This window comes from Hipposideros armiger, unplaced genomic scaffold (assembly GCF_001890085.2).
Source record: "Hipposideros armiger isolate ML-2016 unplaced genomic scaffold, ASM189008v1 scaffold_226, whole genome shotgun sequence".
NCBI lineage: Eukaryota > Metazoa > Chordata > Mammalia > Chiroptera > Hipposideridae > Hipposideros > Hipposideros armiger.
The window spans coordinates 2,372,975-2,395,566 of NW_017731576.1; the positions used below are offsets into that span (position 1 = coordinate 2,372,975).

At 35.2% G+C, this 22,592-nt stretch overlaps 1 protein-coding gene across 1 annotated transcript in view; it reads right to left on the bottom strand.

Moving 5' to 3' along the window:
* STAG1 (STAG1 cohesin complex component) overlaps positions 1-22,592 on the bottom strand; it is a 392,478-nt gene that overhangs the window by 147,984 nt on the left and 221,902 nt on the right. The window contains exons 8-9 of the mRNA XM_019654594.1: positions 16,662-16,813; positions 14,594-14,667 (exon numbers count right to left, since the gene is read on the bottom strand). Coding sequence (XP_019510139.1) covers positions 14,594-14,667; positions 16,662-16,813 — 226 coding nt within the window. The remainder of the gene's footprint in view (positions 1-14,593; positions 14,668-16,661; positions 16,814-22,592) is intronic.

Sequence of the window (22,592 nt, forward strand, 5' to 3'; positions counted from 1 at the left end):
TACTAGACTCCTAAAACCTTACATTCATGGAATACACCTCCTTTCTGTATGCACCACTAACACTTTGATACTGCTTTGTCTTCTTGGAATCCCAGTCCTTGTCTACTTCAGATGCCAGTCTAACTCCTCCTACCCTTCCTTAAATTTAAAAATTCAAATATCCTCATCTACCACCTCCCTCCCCCCCTTACTATTAAACTCTGGTAACTACTAAACTATTGTCTGTGTCTATGAGCTTTTGTTTCCTTATTTCTTTGTCTTGTTCCTTTGTTGTTTTCAGTTTTATATCACACCTATCAGTGAAATCATATGGTTCTCAACTTTTTCTGTCTGATTTATTTCGCTTAGCATAATAATCTCAAGATCTATCCATGTTGTTGCAAATGGCACTATTTCATCTTTTTATGGCAGAATAGTATCCCATTGTGCATATATACATCTTCTTTATCCAATCACCCCAATAAACTTTAATTTTAAAAAATTTTTAAAATTAAAATATCCTTTCTAGACTTACAATTTGACTTGGTGTGGTTAGATAGCCCATTTCGTTACTACTGAAAATCCTCAGGTGATTTGTCTCCTATTTGGTTTCTGGAGCCCCAATCTATTTTGCCTGCTGATACTACCCTACTAGATTAATCATTCTTTACACACAATTATATTATGCAATCACACATTATAGTAAAATTAGAACTCCTTTGTGGTAGTTTTAAAATGTCAACAAATTCTTTGTTAATATTCCCTTTGATGAAGACAAATTCCTTTTTTCTAGAATGTGGGTGTACTTAGTAAATTGTTTCTAACAAATATTATGTGGTGAAAATGATGAATTTTGACTCCTGAGCCTAGGTAAAAAGGTCTTCGTGATTTCTGCTTTGTTCTCTATCTTAATCACTCTCTCTGAGGAAAGCCAACTGCCGTGTCTTGAAAACACTCTAGCTTCTCTAACTAGAGAAGTCCACGTGGTGAGTAACTGAGGTCTTCTGACACCAGCTATGTAAGCATTATTAGAAGCAGATACTCCTACCCCAGTCAAGTCGTCAAAGGAGTGCAACCTCAACCAAAGTCTTGATTGCAATTTGATGAGAACTTAAGCCAAAACCATCTATAGCTAGGCAGCTCCCAGATTCTTGATCCATAGAAACTATGACGTAATAAATGTTTGTTGTTTTACATTGCCAAGTTTGGAGGTATTAGTTATATGGCAAAAGATAACTGTCATTATTAGCTATTATTATTTTAAAGGCTTTTACCAATCTAGCTATAACCAATCTTCCAGTCTGGTCCATAAATGAGTTCTTTAATCCAAATAGCTCAAACACATTGGCATCTCTATATCTACAATGCACTTATTCCACTCTGATTACCTTCATTGATTATTCTTTTAAACTCCAGTGAGGTCTTAGTTCGTCCATGATTCCTGTCACATCCTCTTATTACCAGATCTATAGCTTTGTTCACCTGTAGGAACTAACATTCTATTTAAGTAGATCAAGCATAAAATTAAAATGCAGTATATTTCTAAATATTCCCTGGTTTGATTACAATACATCTTTTGAAATAGAGATATTTTCCTCATGCATGCGAGTCCTCCAATCGTTGGTTTTCATATTAAATTTCTTTTTACCACCTTAATCTCTATTTCTAATTGCCTCACTCCATTTAGAAAGATAATATTTAGCTGCAAATGACTGGGAGTTTCCAAAGCAAAGACTAAAGTGGAGGGCAAAAAAGTCAGTAAGACAAGAGTAAAGGTATAAGACAATTAATTGTAAGACGGACTAATTTTCATAGCATTCTGGTACTGGAACTTGAAATGAACAACTAAAAATGAAGTCAAGATACACTTTACTTGCAAACTCAAAAAAAGTAAAATAAAGCTAGAAAATAATTATTCTGGGGCAATTAATCCTTTGTTGTAACTCCATTTTTCAGTATAAAAAAAAAGATTATGTTCATGTCCATGAAAAATGTATCTAATTTACGGATCCTCACAGTTAGTGTGTCTTTTTTGGGAACCATGACCCGGTAATATAATATCTGGTTTTAGGTTATCCTTTCTGGATTACTTTCACGACATATGGAATTCAAATATTTTCTGCATCCAAAAAAATGAAATTTAACTTTAATGAATTTTAATTAAGTGTTTAGTGTATTACCCTTACAGGTATTCTAGTAAGGAAGTTGACTAAATTAAAATGACTACAATACAAATTTCAGAGAATAGCTCTTGGCTAATATGGCTGTTTTGACACTTAAAATTATCTCTCACACACAAGGAATCTCACGAGAGCTCCTGAGTAAGAAATAATTACAAACTTCAAGAAGATCCGTTATCTAAATTGTAGTACACAATGAATTCAAGTCTCAACCAATTTTGTCACTAACACTTGACTAAAAAAAAAATTTACATTTCCTAAAATAGAACTACAGATAATTTTTTTTTAAATAGCCTAGGGGAGAAAGGAACAGCTGAAAGATTTACTGAAAAGTTATATTGTATCCTTTATTAAACTGTAAACAAGAACTTGAGAATAGAGATTGTAAGTTACAGAAAGATTATTAAAATAAATATTATCTTAATATTAAGTGTTAGTACAGGGAACAAAAAAGCAATTTTATAAAATTTCAGTTCTCTCATTAATAATACTAGTTGGGCTGGTCGAGTGGCTCAGTTGGTTAAGAGCTCGTTCAAGAATGCGAGCTCTGAGCAACAGCGGTTCGAGTCTCAAGCAGAGCTGAGCTGCCCCTAAGCTGCCAACAGATAGCAGGATGGTTCAGCTAAAAAAAATAATAATACTTCTTTCCAATACTTCTCTCTTCTTTTCAATTCTTATGTAAAAGTGTTAGGTATTTAGCACTTAGCTCTCAATCAAGTTAGCTCCCTCAGTAATAAAACTGGTGGTTTTCATGGGCATCCCCAACCCAGGTAACTCTACTACACCTGGTGCTCTGGGTTTTAGGGTGTTTCAACAGTTTAGTTCCATGCCAGAATGCCACAGGTTTTAACCCAAAGTACAGCTTTTCTATGAATAAATGTTTCTTAATATTTTTCATAGATTTCTAGAAAACCGAAATGATTGTTTTTATCTTTTTAGTTGTTTTCTGGGGAGATAATTTTCCAATGACTTCACTCTCCCATTGCCTCACCTTCATTTTTGAAAGATGTTTTCTCTTGGTATGGAATTCTAGGTTGACATTTTTTGTTTTTTTTCAGTACTTAAAAAAATTGATCCATTAATCTCTGGTTTGCCTTATTTCGAGCTAGAAAGATCTGCTGTCTTTCTTATCTTGTATCCTTTGTAGCTAATTCATCTTTTTGCTCTGGTTGCGTTAAGATTTCAGAAAACAGAGCAGGAGGAAACACTTTTATATAGGTATTCTATGTGGCTAGTAACCTAGTATTACCACTATAAAAGTAAACACAAAACTCCTCAACAAAATATCAGCAAACTGAATCCAGCAGCATATAAAAAGCATTATATACCATAAACAAATGGAATTTCCCCCAGAATGCAGGAGTGGTCTAACATCTCAAAATCAATGAATATAATACACTATATTAGTAGAATAAAGGGAAAAGCCTATATTATCATCTCAATCAAAACAGAAAAAATAAACAAAATCAAACAATCAGTCATGACAAAAATAACCAACATATTAGGCTATAAAAAAATTCCCTTGTCTAACTAAGGGTAGCAACCATAAAACTTATACCTAACAACATCACAATGAGTCTTAAAGACTGATTGTTTTCCCCTTAAAATCAGGACAAAGCAAAGCTGTCCACTTTCACCACTTTCATTCAATATTGCACAGAAGATTCTAGCCAGTGCAATAGGCAAAAAAAAAAAAAGAAAAAAAAAAAGGAATGGTGGTGAATTAGACATCCACAGAAAGTACGAATTAAAAGTGTCTTTACTTACAGATCATGTAATCCTGTAAGTACCAAATCCTAAAGAATCTACATAGCGCCCTCCAACAAAACAAAAAACCCAAAACAATAAAATTACTTCATAATTTTACAGGAATAAAAAAATGGTATCTTTATAAATTAGTAAGGGACAGTCTAGAACAAAAGTTAAGAAAATAATTTCATTTACAACAGCATAAAAATAAAAACACTTAGAAATAAATTTAACAAAAGTAGTATAAGACTTGTACACCGAAAATCACAAAAAAATGCTAAGAGAATTCAAAGAATAACTAAATAAATTGAGATACACCATTGTATCTCAATTTATAGGTTGGAAGATTCAATATTGTTTAGAGGACAATTCTGTTCAAACTGGTCTATAGATTCATTATATTCTCCAAAATTCAAGCAAGGTTTTGCGTAAAAATTGACAAGCTGATCCTTAGATTTATAGGGAAATGCACAGGACCTAGAATAGTAACAACAATTTTGAAAAAAAAAGTAGAAGCACTTAACACTATCTAATATTTAAAAAATACTATCAAAGACAAATACTATGTGTTCTCCTTATATATGGAATCTAAAAAAGTCAAACTCAAACAAATGGAGAGAATGGTGGCTGCCAGAGGCTGGGGCGGGGGGGGGGGGGAAGACACGCAAAAAAAAAATTGGTCAAACAGCATAAACTTCCAGTTATAAGATGAGTAAATTCTGGGGCCGGCTGAGTGGCTCAGTTGGTTACAGCATGAGCTCTGAGCAACAGGGTTGCCGGTTCAATTCCCACATGGGCCAGTCAGCTGCGCCCGAGCTGAGCTGCTGCTGAGCTGCCAACAAGTGGCAGGGTGGCTCAGCTAGTGAGAGCACATGCTCCTAACAACAAGGTTGTCAGTTTGACTCCTGCATGGGATGGTGGCCTATGCCCACCCGCAACTAAGATTGAACACAGCACCTTGAGCTGAGACGCCAAGAGCTGCCGATGGGTGGCCAGATGACTACGTGTGCAACAAGGTTGCCAGTTCGACCCACGCATGGGATGGTGGACTACACACCCCAGCAACTAGATTGAAAGTGGCAACTGGATTTAGAGCTCAGCTTGCACCCTCCACAACTAACACTGAAGGACAACAACTTGACATGGAGCTGATGGGTCCTGGAAAAACACAATGTACCCCTCCCCAATTCCCCAATAAAATCTAAAAAAAAAAAAAGTCATAGTGTAGTGATTAATAGAAAAAAAGATGAATAAATTCTGGGGTTCTAATGTACGTTATAGTGACTATAGAAAACAATGGTGTATTACACACTTGAAGGTTACTAAGAGAGTAAATCTTAAATTTTATCACCACACGCAAAAAAAAAAGTATGTGATGGAAGTGTTAACAAACATTATTGTGGTAATCATTTCACAATATATATGTGTATCAAATCATGTCATACACCTTAACCTTACATATGGTATATGTCAACTAAATCTCAACAAAGCTAAAACAAACAAACAAACAAAAACACCTTAGTCTAAAGCTAATGTAATCAATATAGGTGACATGGGTATAAGGGCAGATAAGAAGATCCAGAAATAAAATCTCGCATTTGTGGTCATTTGTTTTTCAAGACCACCACCAAGTAAATTTAATTGAGGAAGGACAGTCATTCAATAAATGGTGCTTAAACAAATGGAAACAGGGGGCTTATACTCTTATTATCACACCATACACAAAAATTAACTTTAAATATGGTTAAAATATCTTAACTGAAAAGACTAAATCATTAGACTTCTATAATAAAAAACAGAAGGAAATTTGGTGTTATGCAAAATGTTCACATCAAAACCATGACCACAGAAGAAAGCCAGAGAAATGATTTCATTCAAATTGAAAACTCTTGCTCTTCAAAAGGAAATGAAAAGAAAGGAGGATTTCCCATGAAGATGGCAGAGTAGGTAAACGCTGTGCTGGACTCCTCCCATGAGCACATCAAAATTACAATTAAATTATAGAACCGCCACCTTTGAGAACCACCAGAACAGACATGAAACAACCTGACTCAACACCCGCATGTGGTGATTAAGAAATGGGAGGGATATCATGGCAGTGGAGGTCCCCCCTGAAGATCCCTCACAACATCTGGCTTTAGAAACCAGCAGGGAATCCAACTAGGTGAGATGGAGGGGTGCTGTAGAACCAGGGGTACGCTTAAAGGGCCCTAGCACATACTCACTCACTCATAAACACTAGCCCTAAGAACCAGTGAAGGGACAGCAGCTCAGAAAGTGCCAGGAACATACAGGGAGAAACTTAATTAAGTGGAGGGGAAGTTCTCTCTAGGATAGAAGAACCAGCAGGTGCCATTTTTCCTTAGTAGAGTCCTTACCGCCACTTAGCGTGCAAGTGCAAGCAGGCACCAAATCTGAGTCTCCATCAACCTGGCTAACACTGCTTCCCCCCACTGTGATGATTCCCTGAGATCCTGCCCCACCCAACTCACACACCAACCTGAACTTGAATCTTTCAGCAGCTTTTCCTCACAAGTGGGTGGTGTCAGCCTGTGCTGTGGGCTTTCCTAAAAGTTCTCAAAATCCCACTAACACAAAAAAAGCAGCAGCTAGCCACGGTGTACCCTGTACCTCTGATTAAGCAGCCCCAAGCCCGGCACTAGCATCAGCCAGCCTCAGTTCACAGAAGAATGTCTCCCAGGTGCCTCCAACCCTATCACAGAGAGCAACTAATTGCAGATCACTTTGTAGCTCCTATCAGGCGGCCTGGACCAGATATAGGCAGTGGCTGACCTTGGCCTGCACCAGAGTCCCTCCCAAGTGGCCCAAAAACCAACACTGCTAGTGGCCAGCTTCAGACCATGCCAGAGCATCACCCAATTAGTTCCATAAATGATATACCCAAAGGGCGGACTCAGCAGGGAACAGAGCCCCCCAAAACTAATCCTGCTGGGAGGGGTCAGCCCATGCACAACAATTCATCCACTCCAGTCATGGTCAGTCTTTACAGCAAGTCAACACCACCCACTGATGTGCCAACAACACTCAAGGCTCAACTATAACAGGAGGGCGACAACCCACAAAGGATGACATCCTTGGAACACCCGGCTCTGGTGACCAGGGAAACTGTGCCACTGGGCCCCACAGGACACCTACTACATAAAGCCACCCTGCCAAGACTGGAAGATGTACCAGATCTACCTAATACATAAAAAAACAAAAGAAAACAAAAATAAACCCACAAGGAGGCAGCCAAAATGAGACAAAGAAACATGTCTCAAATGAAACACCAGGGTAGAAATCCAGAAAAAGAACTAAACAAAATGAAGGCAAACAATCTACCAGATACAGAGATCAAAACACTGGTTATAAGAAAGCTCGATGAACTTAGGGGAAGAATAGATGAACTCAGAACTTACACAAAGAGATAAAAACCATAAAAAAAAAGTCAGAAATGAAGAATACAATAACTGAAATGAAGAATAATTAGATAGAATTAACACCAGGTTATATGAAGCAGAGGAACGAATCAGTGATCTGGAAGACAAGATAACAGAAATCACCCAATCGGAAGAGCAAAAAGAAAAAAGAAACAAACAAACAAACAAAAAAATGGGGATAATTTAGGAAACTTCTGGGACAACATCAAGTGTAACAACATGTGCATCACAGGAATACCAGAAGTAGACAGACAGCAAGGGACTGAAAACCTATTTGAAGAAATAATGACTGAAAACTTCCCTAACTGGGTGAAGGAAATACACATAAAAATGAAAATGAAAACACAACAATCCCAAATATGTGGGACAATGCTAAAGCAACTCTAAGACGGAAATTCATAGCAATACAGGGCTACATCAAGAAAACAAGAAAAATCTCAAATAAACAATCTAATCTTATACCTAAAGGCACTAGAACAAGAACAGAAAACAGAGCACAAGTGAGTAGAAGGGAGAAAATAATAAAAATCAGACCAGAAATAAATGAGTCTAAAATAAAATACAAAAGGTCAATGAAACCAAGAGCTGGTTCTTTGGAAAGATAAACAGAACTGATAAACCTTTAACAGTACTCATCAAAAACAGAGAGCGAGAGAGCGAGATAGAGAGAACCCAAATAAATAAAAACCAAAATGAAAGAGAAGTGACAACTGACACTACAGAAATATAAAGGATTCTAAGAAAATACTATGAACTATTATATGCCAACAAATTGGACAACCTTGAAGAAATTGATACATTAGTAGGAACATATAATTTTCCAAGACTGAATCAAGAAGAAACAGAAATTCTGAAGAGACCAATATCTACTAATGAAATTGAGTCAGTACTCAAAAACCTCCTAACAAACAAAAGTCCTAGACCAGATGGCTTCACAGGTGCATTCTACCAAATACTCAAAAAGGAATTAATACCCCTCCTTCTCAAACTATTGAAAAAAAAATTGAAGAAGAGAGAAGGATTCCAAGCTCATTTTATGGGCCAGCATCACCGGAATTCCAAAACCAGACAAAGATGTTATAAAAAAAAGAAAACTATAGGCCAATATCCCTGATTAACACAGATGCATAAATCCTGAACAAAGTACCATCAAACTGAATTCACCAATACAAAAAGATCATACATCATGATCAAAAGGGATTTATTCCTGGGATACAAGGTCAGTTCAATATCTGCAAATCAATTAACGTGATATTCCACATAAACAAAATGAAGCATAAAAATTGTATGATCATATCAATAGATGCAGAAAAAAAGTTTGAAAAAATCCAGAATCCATTTATAATAAAGACTTTCAGCAAAGTGGAAATGGAGGGAATATATCTCAACATAAATAAAGGCAATATATGACAAACCCACAACTAACATCATACTCAATGGGGAAATGCTAAAAGCATTTTCCTTAAGATCAGAAACAAGACAAGGATGTCCCCTTTTACCACTTTTATTCAACCTAGTACTGGAAGTCCTATCCACAGCAACCAGACGGGGGGGAAGCATACAAATTTGAAAGGAATAAGTAAAACTGTCAGTATTTGTAGATGACATGATACTGTATATAGAGAACAGTAAAAATTCCACCAAAAATATTAGAACTGATAAATGAATTCAGTAAAATATCAGGATACAAAATTAATATTCAGAATCGGCTGCATTTTTATATACCAATAATGAACTCTCAGAAGGAAAAACAAAGAAAACAATTGCATTTACAATTACATTAAGAAAAGAAGAAGAAAATTTAGGAATAAATTTAACCAAAGAGGTAAAAGACGTGTACTCTGAAAATTACATGACAGCGAAGAAAGAAATTGAAGAAGATATAAATAAATGGAAGCATATACTGTGCTCATGGATAGGAGAATTAGCATCATTAAAATGTCCATACTAGACCAGCCAAGTGACTCAGTTGGCTAAGAGCGCGAGCTCTGTTCGATTCCCACATGGGCCAGTGAGCTGAACTTGAGCTGAGCTGCGCTGCAGCTGAGCTGCCAACAGGTGGCAGGATGGCTTAGCTGGTGAGAGCACGTGCTCCTAACAACAAGGTTGCTGGTTCGACTCCCGCGTGGGATGATGGGTTATGCCCATCCCCATCTAAGATTGAACAGGGCACTTTGAGCTGAGCTGCCAATGGGCAGGCAGGTGGGCGGCTGGATAGCTCAGTGATTAGAGCATGCGCTCATAGCAACAAGGTTTCCGGTTGGACTCCCGCAAGGGTTGGTGGGCTACGCCCACCCACAACTAAGATTGAACACAGCACCTTGAGCTGAGCGGCCACGAGCTGCCAATGGGCAGCCGGATGGCAACTGGACTTGGGAGCTGAGCTAGCTGTGCCCTCCACAACTAAGATTGAAGAACAACAACTTGGCTATTCCCCTTCCCCAATTCCCCAATAAAATCTTTAAAAAGAAAAAATAAATGTCCATACTACCCATAGCAATGTATAGTCAATGCATTCCCAAGATAACCAATATCATTTTTCATAGAAGCAGAACAAATAATGAAAAATTTATATGGGACCACAAAAGACTCTGAATAGCCAAAGTAGTCTTGAGAAAGAAAAACAAAGTTGGAGATATCATAGTACCTGGTATCAAACTATACTACAAGCTATAGTAATAAAAAGAGCATGGCACTGGCATAAAAGCAGACACATAGACCAATGGAACAGAACAGAACACCCAGAAAAAAAATCCCATGCCTAAATGGTCAATTAATCTATGATAAAGGAGGCAAGAACATACAATGGAGTAAACACAGCCTCTTCAATGAATGGGGTTGGGAAAACGACACATGCCAAAAAAAACCAGACCACTTTTTAACACGATATAGAGGTATAAACTCAAAATGGATTGAAGACTTAAATGTAGGACCTGAAGTCATAAAATTTCTAGAAGGAAACATAGGCAGTAAATTCTCAGATATTACCCTTAATAATATTTTGGGGGTTATTTCTCATCGGGCAAGAGAAACAAAAGAAAAAATAAACAAATGGGACAACATTAAAAAAATGGTTTTGCACAGCAAAAGAAACCAACAGAAAAACAAAAAGACAACTCACTGAATGAGAGAAGCTATTCGTCAATGATATATCCAATAAGAGGTTAATATCCAAAATATATAAAGAACTCATACAACTCAACACCAAAACAAACCAAACAATCCAATTAAAAACTGGGCCGAGGACCTGAATAGACATTTCTTCAAAGAAAACATACAGATGGGCAATACACATATGAAAAAAATGCTCAAAGTGACGAATCATCAGAGAAATCAAATTAAAAACACAATGAAATACTACCCCATACCTGTCAAACTGGCTATTATTAATAAATTAACAAACAAAAACCGTTGGCGAGGATGTTGAGAAAAAGGAACCCTCATGAACTGCTGGGGGAAATCACAAATTGGAGTAACCACTACGTAAAACAGTATGGAGGTTCCTCAAATAGTTAAAAATACAACTACTATATGACCCAACAATTCCACTTCTTGGCATTTATCCAAAGAAATCCAAAACACTAATTCAAAAAGATACTGTGTTTCCCCCATGTATAAGACACACCTTAATTTTGGGACCCGAAATTTGGAAAAAATAAGTATTACATCAAGTTATTGAACTCAAGTTTTATTCATCATAAAATTCATACAATTCCTCATCACTTGCGGGAAATGCAAGTAAAAAAAATCTATAACCAATGTATAAAACGCACCCAGTTTTTAGACCCCAAATTTTTTGTAAAAGGGTGCATCTTATACATGGGGAAATATGATATGCACCCGTATGCTGACTGCAGCATTATTTACAATAGCCAAGATATTGAAGTGTAGATAGAGGACTGGATAAAGCAGATGTAGTACTTATATACAACTGAATATTACTCAGCCATAAAAAAAGAATGAAATCTTACCATTTGTGGCAACGTGGATAGAACTACAGGGTATTATACTAAGTGAAAAAAGTCAGAGAAAGACAAATACCATTTGATTTCAGTTATATGTGGAATATAAAGTACAAAACAAACGAATAAACACAACAAAAACAGACTCATACACAGAGAACTGTCTATGGTTGCTAGATGCAAGGGAGGTGGGAGATGTGTAACACAGGTAAATGGATTAAGAAATACAAACTGGCAGTTACAAAATGGTCACAATCATGTTAAGTACAACATAAGGAATATAGACAATATTGTCATAACTATATATGCAAGGTGGATACTAGGCATATTACGGGGATCACTTCCTCAGTTATATAAATGACTAACCATTATGTGGTACACCTGAAACTAACATAATATTCAATGTCAACTGTAATTATAAAAAAAATTTAAAAAAAGAAGAAAATGAAAAGAAAGCCATATGCTGGGGAAAAAAAATAACTGCAGATCATTTATGTAATAACGGATTTGTATCAAAATTACAAAAAGTACTCGCATTAAATACTTCTCGATAGTTGTTAGAATAAACAGAAAATCAGTAAGAACAGAAGAGACTTGAGGAACACTATCAACCAATGTTGACCTAATTGGCATAAAAACAAAAGCACAATACACATCCTTTTCCTGAGCAAATAAAACATTTATCAAGATAGATCATATTGCAGTCTATAAAACAATTCTCAATAAAAGCATTTAAAAGCATTCAAATCATACAAAGTATGTTCTCCGACTATAATGAAACTATTAGAAATCAGTAACAGTAAGTTATCTGGAAAGATCACAGATATTTGTAAACTAAATACCACACTTCTAAATAACCCATGGGTCAAAGAAACAAGTTAAAAGGGAAATTGGAAGGTATTTTGAACTGAGTAAAAATGGAAACACAACATATGCAAATTTAGGGGATATAGTTAAAGTAGTGCTAAGAGAGAAATTTATAGTAATAAATTAGTATATTAGAACAAAAGAAAAGCTTCAAACCAATTACCTCAATTTCTACCTTGAGAAACTAAAGAGTAGAGAAAATGAAACTCAAAGTAAGCAGAAGAAAGAATAAAGAGCAGAAATTAATGAAACAGAAAAACAAAAAAAAACAGAAGTTCAATGTAACCAAAATCTATTTAAGAAAAAAAACACAAAAAAACAATTGATAAGCTCTAGACAAACTGACATGAGAGAGGCGTGTGTGTGTGTGTGTGTGTGTGTGTGTGTGTGTGTGTGTGTGTGTGTGTGTGTGTGTGTGTGTGTGTAACCACCAATATTCGGAACTTTCTGCTGATACTTGTTGAATATAATTCAACAATTTAGATGAATGTGTCATTTTCTTGTAAGACATAAACTGAACAGCTTTGTATCTACTACAGGTATTTAATTTGTAATGAAAAACAACCCCACAAAGAAAGCTCTAGGCCCCAAAGGTATAATTCATATCTGAAGAAGAAATAATGCCAATTCTATCAATGTCCTCCATAAAATTAAAGAGGAGAGAATACACACCAATTTATTCTACAAAGCCAGCATTACCCGGATACCAAAATCAGTCAGGGACATTCAATAAAACATAAAGTTAGAGATGTATATTCTTCTTGAACACAGATGTAAAAATTTTTAGGAAAATTTCAACAAATCACATCTAATAATATATAAAAAGAATAATATATCACGATTATGTGGGTTTTATCCCAAGTTTTTAAGGTTGAGTAAACATTTGAAAATAAACCAATTTAATTCACCACAGTAATAGTCTTAAAAAATTTTTGAAAACACAGCATAATGATCTCAATAGATGTATTTGAAAAGCATTTGACAAAATCCAACATCCATTCCTAATGCGTCTAGAAAACCAGAAATAGGAAACTTCCTTAATTTGATAAAAGGCATCTATAAAAAAACTTAGTTAACAGTCTTAATGATAAAAGACCCTAATTTTGCTTAGTGAAAGAAACCAGACGAAAACAACAACAAAAATGAGTACATACTGTATGACTGCATTTCTATAAAGTCCTAGAAAATGTAAACGAATCAGTTGGCAGATTAATGATTGCTTTGGGATAGTAAAGAGGGAGCGTAGTGGCAGGAAAGGAAGTAAGGAAGAATTACAATGTGGCATGAGAAAACTTTTGAGAATGATGGATCTATTCATTATCTTGCCTGTGCTAGATAGTTCTACAGGTGTATATATGTCAAAAGTCATCAAATATACACTTAAAAATGTGTGGTTTATTTATGTTAATTATACCTCTATCAAGTTGCAGTTTAAAAAAGACGGCATGGCAGGTATTTGGAAATTCTAGTTTTTATTCAAATAAATTTGTCAATACTTTCTTGTATGTGTAGTTTATATGTATGTATGTGTATTGTATGCATACAAGAGTATGTGAAACTCCAATTAGACAATCTACACTCAAAGGCCTTGGCCCTATTCTAAAGATATTTTTATATTTTGAAGTAAATCAAAGTTACTTTTTTTAAAAACGATTTCCCTATTTTAACTAACTTTCTAAGTTAGCTGGCCAATTAAAGTCTCAAATGTATCTAAAAACAGTGCTTCTATTATCTGTGTCTATCCATCTAAACATATCACAACTAATTAACAGAAGGTAAGTAGCGTATGTATATGAATCATTAAATCGCTGTGAAATGTGCTCTTGAATAATGTAGTGAACATTTTTAAAGTTCACAGGTTTCACAGAAAGACAAACTCAACTCATTTGCAATGGAGCATGAGAAAAATTCTTTGGCAATACTCTGCTTCTACTTTCATGTGTATAGTTGAAAGGAAAGAAAAGTAATGTTATAAAGTTGTTGCATTATCTGCAGAGGTGCCCTTTTCTCCTATCTTCACAGAGGTATTTTTAAAAGACTTGGTTAATTTGACCATGGAACAAGATGAGTGCCACAGGGCAGGAAGCAAGGCAATTAATTTTTTCAAATAACAAGAAAATCACATCTTATTAAGACCACAATAACTTAACAATACCTTATTAATTAATATCCCATCAATACAAATGGCAAATACATAGGAGGCCTCTAACAGTGTATGTTTTGAATTTCGAAGAGTGTGGCATTGATGCTGGTGGTACAAGTTTCTCCACAGTAATAGTAGGACATTTATTTAGCGCTTATAGCTCTTTTCCAGAAAACAAAGCAGAGAATTTTATATCTCTATAACTACGTTGGACTACAAAGAATCAATACATTATTTAAGTTAAAAATCTAAATGATTTTTTAAATCCCTTACCGGTATCTATGAACAAATATACCCTTAAAAATAGAGTTCATCATATTTTCGATTTCATCCTGATTTTCTTGTAGCTGAAATAAAAAAACAAAATTAAAAATATAAATTAAAACGTTGACCATTTATTTGGAATGAATGTTCCAATTGTTTTTAATAACTGGTTATTTTCGTTCTAGGTAATTATTGTCCTTGTTCTCACTTATTGTGCCATGGAGATATTTCCAGTGTTCTTGCATTATTTCTATAGCTGTACTACATTGGCTTTGGAACCTGTCTCTCTCAACACTTACCATACAGTGACTAACAAGGAATGATGCTATTAAGTGTGGCCAGATTCCTATCTCCAAAATATCATCTGCTTTGGGAACAGGCCTCAATTTCTGTATCTCTCTGTCCAAACCAGGTCCCTGGCTTGGTTTTGCCTTTCTTAGTAACAGATAATCCATGATTATCACACTTGCCACTGTACAAGAAAGGTCCTATTCCGCCTAAAGTATCCAAATTATTCTGCATCTGATTAGCCCATTACCAAGAGCAAGCCAAGTTCCCAATATAGGAGGCATAAAAGAAGATAACAAGGATCCTAGCTATCAGTGGTTGAATGCAGCACAAAATAAAACACTAGAGCCAAGATGATAAATTTCACGTAACACTACTGATCAATTAAAGTTTGAGTTTATTCCCTGCTCAAAAAGAACAAAAACACCGATACAAAATTACGTTAAAAATGATATTTCTTATTCTAACTTGTTCTGTAGTAATACTCAGTGAAATACTGACTTTTACTACATACTCTAATGTGACAAAATTCCTTAGACTCATTACTTCAGGCTTATTTTTTTGCTGTGTAATTTGTTCCAGGTTTTACTGGAATAAGTTTAGAAAATGCTTATATACTAAAGCATTCAAATTATTGCAATGTACTTTAGGTTTTAAAAATTACTTCTGCTACATTTATTATTAAAAAAATAACAGTTTATGAGGCATATAGTTTGTTTAGCAGTACTACCTGAAGCCACAGTTCCAAAATTTACTTCCACAGTGTTTCTAGTATGTTGAATTGTGTTCCTCAAAATAGTATGTTGAATAGTATGAGTTGAATTGTGTTCCTCAAAATAGTATGTTGAATAGTATGAGTTGAATTGTGTTCCTCAAAAATCCATATGCTGAGGTCCTAACCCCTACCACCTCAAACCTGATTTGGAAATAGAAAGTGGCCAATGCATACTGAAGTAGAGTGGGCCCATAATCCAATATGACTGGTGTCTTTATAAAAAGGGGAAATTTAAAAATTCACACACACACACACACACACAGGGAGAAGGGCATGTGAAAAATGGAGTGACCTTCAACTTGTAGCCTAGAGAACTGTGAGACAATAAATTTCTGTTCTTTAAGCCACTCAGTTTGTGGTATCTATTACAGTAGCCCTAGCATGCTAATACAGTATGGATAATAATTTAATCATAAGTTTGTTGCTTCTTGTTATCTGCTATAACCCATTATTCATTGACAGCAATTTACTTCAATAATGTGACATTCCTTTTTCAAGTTAAAATATAGAGTAGTACTGCAGATCTAAAACTTTATTTCTTATTAGATGAATAAAAATGTTACCTATTAAAAACAGTTTAAAATCACTTTCAACACATATATGAAAATTTCATTGTAAAACTGGGACCGACCTTATTCATAGGAATGTCTTATACATTAGCTAATATGTAGTCTTTGGCTTTCTTCTGGAAATGCAGGCTTTGCTGGCCCTTAGTTCTGATGTTAGTTTTATCATGCTTTCTGAGCCCATAGCCTGATAATCTTTCTGAGTTACCTAATTCGCAGACCCTTCCTTCATAAGTAGGATTGTTTAGTGATTCCTTTTTGCCATCAGACAGCACTCAGATAATCACTGGCTGAACATTGCAGTTTCATTTGAAAACTTTGAGATCAAAATGTAACTTTAAAAAAATAAATCTTAAAAATACACAAATCATTTTAGAGAGAATTTAAAAACTAATATATTTCCTACACATTTACAGAACATAAGAATCTCAGATATCTTCAAACTTACCTCTTTGCGTTTCTGAAGTAGTAACTCCAACCTTTCATTGGCCCTCTTCCCAATCATTTTATTTCTCTCAGCTTCGTATTGTCTCTGTGTATTATCCTGATGAATACTGAGGTTTAAGGCAACATTCACCAGAGCCGTCATGAGCTTCATGGCTATGAAATAAAGGAAGACTATAGCATTCAACTATGAATAAGACCTTCATCCAAAAGATTATGAATTTATAACAGAAACAGATGAAGGAAGGAAATTCAATTTCTATGTTTTATACTCCAGGCATAATTTAAGTTAAAAAGAAAAAAAATTATTTTATAGAAATAAAGTTGTCATCTTAGTCTGAAACATAATTTTCTCTGTCTCAGTGTCACTACAGCTTGGCTCATTAACATTTTCCACTTAAAAACAGCCTCATCCTAATCATCAGTGGGTTAAATGTAAGTAGTATCCTCAACAACTCCTCTCCCCCATCCTCAAATACACACACCTTAGTGACAGCATGTTAATCAAGCCTACTAGACTTCTCTTCTGATCACCAGTTCTGTGTATACAATTGCTTCCTTAATACCTTTATTACTTAGATGCATCAACGGTGCTTTAGATGTTTACAATCAGTTCATTACCCCCAAAGATGGTCCTCTCCCAGTGTTGCTCACCTCAGTGAATGGCATAACCTCTAATGCCTGCAAAATAGACTGATCCTACCAAACTTTAAGTTCATTAAAAATTTATCCTGTAATTTCTGATTGACCTGTTTTCTCCAGTAACAGTGTTAATGTACTTTTAAATGTTCACTTGTATTTGTAAATCTTGTTAAATGTTTTCAAACTTCTTTTTCAAGTCCTCTGAGAAATAAATACGACACAAACCTTAAACTTCTATCTATTCATATTTATTTTCATTATTGAGAAGGTGGAAGTGTAGGAAATATTGGTCGAGGAATAAGAGACTTTGTGCTGATAAAATAATTTCCCTCTTTTTTTTCTTTTAGGTTATTAATCAGCAAATATGAATGTTCAGTTATAAAAAATTAATTGATTAGTTTTAGAAGAATTGATCCACTTCAAACATATCTATAAATATGAGCATGTATTTCTTTTAAAATGTCTCTATTTCCCTCATATATGTACATATATAAACATATCTAAATAATGCCGTATCTCTGTCTACACACACACACACACACACACACACACACACAATTTGCTATTCTGAACTCTACATTTTTGGCTAACTCCAAGTTAATTGTGATTGCTGTTGCCCTTAAGCCAAAATATAAGACATAACTCCTGAAAACAAATGTTTTTTAGTGACCACTTAGAAATGCATTTAATGAAAATGTTTTTTTTTCCTGAGATAGTGTTTCAATATAGGACACTGAAAAATATTCTTGTTTCAAAATACAGACTAGTGATTTTATAGCATTTTAACATTGACAGTAGAATATCTGATGATACTATTAAGGTTAAAAGTACTTTTTAAATTAATCTATATAAAAAAGGGGAATAGCTCAAAGACAGGAAGGACTTGGGGGATTCAAACTGCCCAACGTCAGGGATAAAAGTTTAACAGAGCATGTCCTGGGCATACAAAGTCAAACCCAATGAAGCTTAATTCATTATACTTCTAGATCTCTAAAACAAAGTGATGTGAAGATCAAGGAGTTGGAAAGCATTAAAATTAACACCAAACCTGACTGGAATTCACCCGTGGAAGCTAAGACACAGATTTTCTTGAATTTAATGGCTTTTGCCTTCAGCTCTATAGCTCCTTGTGAACCCAGATCCCAAACTCCAACTGTCATTGTGTAATGACCCTCCTCCCATCCTAGATATATATAAACAACAAAATAATCAACATACTAAAACAATGAAAACTATAAAATGATCAATACGTTTTCAGGAAAGTATTAGGTATAATATAGTAGTATTTACTGAAATAAAATGTTAATGAATCTGTAAAATTTAAACTTCACTGAAATTTTGATTTAACATACTATCATATAAGCAAATAAACAGCTATTAACGAAAGACTTCTAATTTAATGACATAGGTACAACATGGGGATTGTGAGGTCTCATTGAGTCAACTGAAAAAGACGATTTCTGCATAGCGTGAGCACTAATTAAATTTTACTAGTATTACTAGTAGAACCATTTTATAAATTAACAATCCTTTAGGAACTCAGCCTGGACACCGTGACATGGGATTTTAAGTGGCTTCTCCTTTATCTACCAAAAAGAATATTTCATTTATCCTTTCCATTTAAAATGCTGATTATAGAATGGTAAACCTGTTCTAGTGCTGTGCTACACAGAAGTGTGGCCTGTAAATAGGTGCTGACCACAAATGGCTTGTTACCAGTTTATTTTAAATTACAAATTTGAAGATATGTTTTTTAAAATGTAACAATCTGACAGAGTAACCTAGGTCTGTTGACTTTGATAAGGAAATAACACTACAAATATATATATTTCTTTTGAAACTCATTTTATTGTATTTTACAAAGTACTAGGTTGTGACAGATTGGTAATTAAAAAACTAGTCTTTCAACACAGAGTTCAAGAAGCACTTGTTTATGCTTCCCCATTCATCTGTCAATCCAACATGTACTGAGCATTGTTCTATGCACTAGAAGTACAAAAGTGAACAAGATAGAGTACCTGCCCTCACGACTTCTTACATTCTAATAAACAAATGGATAATATATAAATTAAAAAATATGTCAGTTAATGGAAAAATCTATAAAGAACAATGAAATATGGTAGTAGTAGCAATAATAATAATAATAAATGGTAAAAGATTAGAGAGTCAAGAGGGTAATCAGGCAGGAAGGCCTCTCTGAAGAGCTGACCTTTGAGCAAGAAGTGAGGGAATGAGCAAGTGATTATACAACAGAACAGTGTTCCAGGGAGAGGGACTAAAAAGTGCAAAAGTTAAGAGGTAAATTGTGATGAGGAGGGCACTTATAAAACAGCAAGGTGGTTAGGGTGGCTGAAGCACAGAAACAGGCAGAGGCAGGAGATGAAGCTGAGGAGAAAAATAAAGAGGTAATGTTACAAGGGTCCTACTGGGATCAAGTAAGGTCTTGGGATTAACATAAAAGAGGTAAGTACAACTCACTGGAAAATTTGGGGTGGGTGAGAAATAGTGTGATTTACATAATAAACTACTGTGTAAACAGGCTATCAAAGAGTAAAAGTGGAAGAAGAAAGAGACCAAATAGAACACCAAAATAGCTGAAAATAATTTGACAAAAGTTTGCAATGATGGTACTCAAGTTTTTGGCCTTGAGCAACTCAGTAAAGCAATGCTGCCTTGGATAAAGTGGTGGCAATAAGCAGAGAGAAATTTTTGAAGACAGAGCTGGAAGAATATAACAGATTACAATGTAGGAAATGAGAGAAATAGAAAACACAAAGGTAAATTACAAAGTTTTGTGCTTATCGAGTATCTAAGTTGAAACGTCTAGTACACATAACATTTGGGAAGTCATCAAAGACACTGGTATTTAGAACCATAAAACTAGATGGCATATCTATCCAATTGATAAGTATTCACCAATTAGAAAAAATGTGGCATTGGGCCAGCCGAGTAGCTCAGTTGGTTAAGAGCTCGCTCAAGAGTTTGAGCTCTGAGCAACAGCAGTTCGATTCCTGGCCCGAGCTGAGCAGCCACTGAGCTGCCAACAGGCGGCAGGATGGCTCAGTTTAAAAAAAAAAAAAAGTGGCATGATTTGTGTGCTGAAAAGAAAAGCCTGCCAAGATATTTGTTGAAAGAAAAAAAAGCAAGATTCCTGTCAGTGTGTGTATATTATGTTATCATTTATGCAAAAAGAAGAAATGTGTTATTTATTTTTATGTGCGAGTCACTCTTCTAAGATCTTACTCATACTTATTCTACTTCACAACTCTATCAAGTAAGTACTATTATAATTATCTTTTTTTATATAAGAGAAAACTGAGGCACAGATTGGCTAAGAGACTTGCCAGTTACACAGCTAGTAACTGGCAGAGTCAGAATTTGATTACAGGCAATTATGCTCCCTAATCCAAGTTCTTAACCATTATACCATACTGCTTCTCACCAACTATGTATACATACTATTGGGTTGTCGGAGAAGTCATGATGCATTTTTGCAACGAAAAACATAGAAAAATACGTCATGACTTTTCCGACAACCCAATATTATTTTCATAAAATACGGAAAGATATATAAGAAACTGGCAACTGTGGTTGCCTTCAGGGAAGAGAATTTGATGGCTGAGAGCCATGAGTGGTAGAGTAGAAATTAATTTTAAATCACATTACTATATTACCTCTCCATCATTTATATTTTAATAGAAACAATAAAACCATGGAATTGGTATTCACTTTATTCAATGAAGAGTAAATAAAGGCAGAAAAGATAAAAAGGTTTGAAGATTGATAATTCTGTATTTATAGTTGAACTTTCTAACACCCACCAAGAAAGTGCAGTATTCCAGAAAACAAGTGAAGACAGTGCTTCAAAAAGGAAGAAGTAGCTATGTCTTTCAAGAGAGAAAGATGACAACTGGGAGTTGCCCAGTGATTTGGACAATAAGAAAGTAATTGATTACCTCAACAACAGCAAGAGGCACTGAAGTAGTAGAGATAGAAACCTGACTGGGGTGAGTTCAAAAAGAGTAATAGGAGAGTGAGTAGAGACAATGAAAAGAAATAATACTTTGAGATTTGCTGTAAGGAGGAGAGAAATGGAATTGTAGCTAGAGGGATGTGAGGAAACAAGGGAGAGTGTGATAATCAGTCTTATGTGTCAACTTCACTAGGTGACAGCATTAGCTATTTAATCAAACACTAAGCTAAGTATTACGCAACAGTATCTTGTAGCTATGGTTAACATCGATAATCAAGTTGATTTTAAGTAATGGAGAATAATATCATGAACCTCATCCAATTAGCTGAAAGCCTTAAGAGCAAAAACTGAGGTTTCCTGGAGAAGCAGTGTCTGCCTCAAGACTAGACAACTCTTGCCTAAGTTTCTAGCCTGCTGGCCTGCCCTACAAATTTCAAATTTGCCAGCTCCCACAATCACATGACCCAATTCATTGAAATAAATCTCATTTTCCCCAAATATATATCTATAGATCTATATCTATCTACCTATCTATACCTTTGTATGTATGTATGTGTGTTTATACACATGTATATTTCCCATTGGTTCTATATTGCCGGAGAGCCCTGACTGATACAGTGTTCCTAAAAGATAAGAGCTGATATAGCATATTATAATGATAAGAATTATCTAATAAAAGGGGGGAATGAAAGTTGGGAGAAAGAACTTGAAGAGCAAAAGTTTTGAGGCGGTGAACAGGGATTAGATCCACTGCACAATGGCATGGACTAACCTTAGAGGACACTGTAATAAGAGAAAAAGCAGAGTATATGGATACAGCTGCACCTAGACAGCAGGTTTAATCCTTAATCTCTTCTGTTTCTATTAAGCAAGCAAGATAATCAGCTAAGTGTGAAGAGAGGCTAGGAGATGTTACAGGTTTGAGAAACTATGAAATACTCTTATAAGAAAGTGGGAATATCCATGGAGTAGAATACTATAATAGGATTCCTAGGCAGCATTAAAGGTCCAGTTGCAAGAAAAATATAAAGTCTAGCCATTATGATTATGTGTTTTTCTTCAGCCACATTCAAGTACTCTGGTGCAGGTATGGAGCAGGCGGTAGTGTGAGGTTTGCTTATGCAGCGGTTCTCAACCTGTGGGTCGCGACCCCTTTAGGGGTCGAATGACCCTTTCACAGGGGTCGCCTAAGACCATCGGAAAACAAAAAGATACTTACATTACGATTCATAACATAGCAAAATTACAGTTATAGAGTAGCAACGAAAATAATTTTATGGTTGGGGGTCACCACAACATGAGGAACTGTATTAAGGGGTT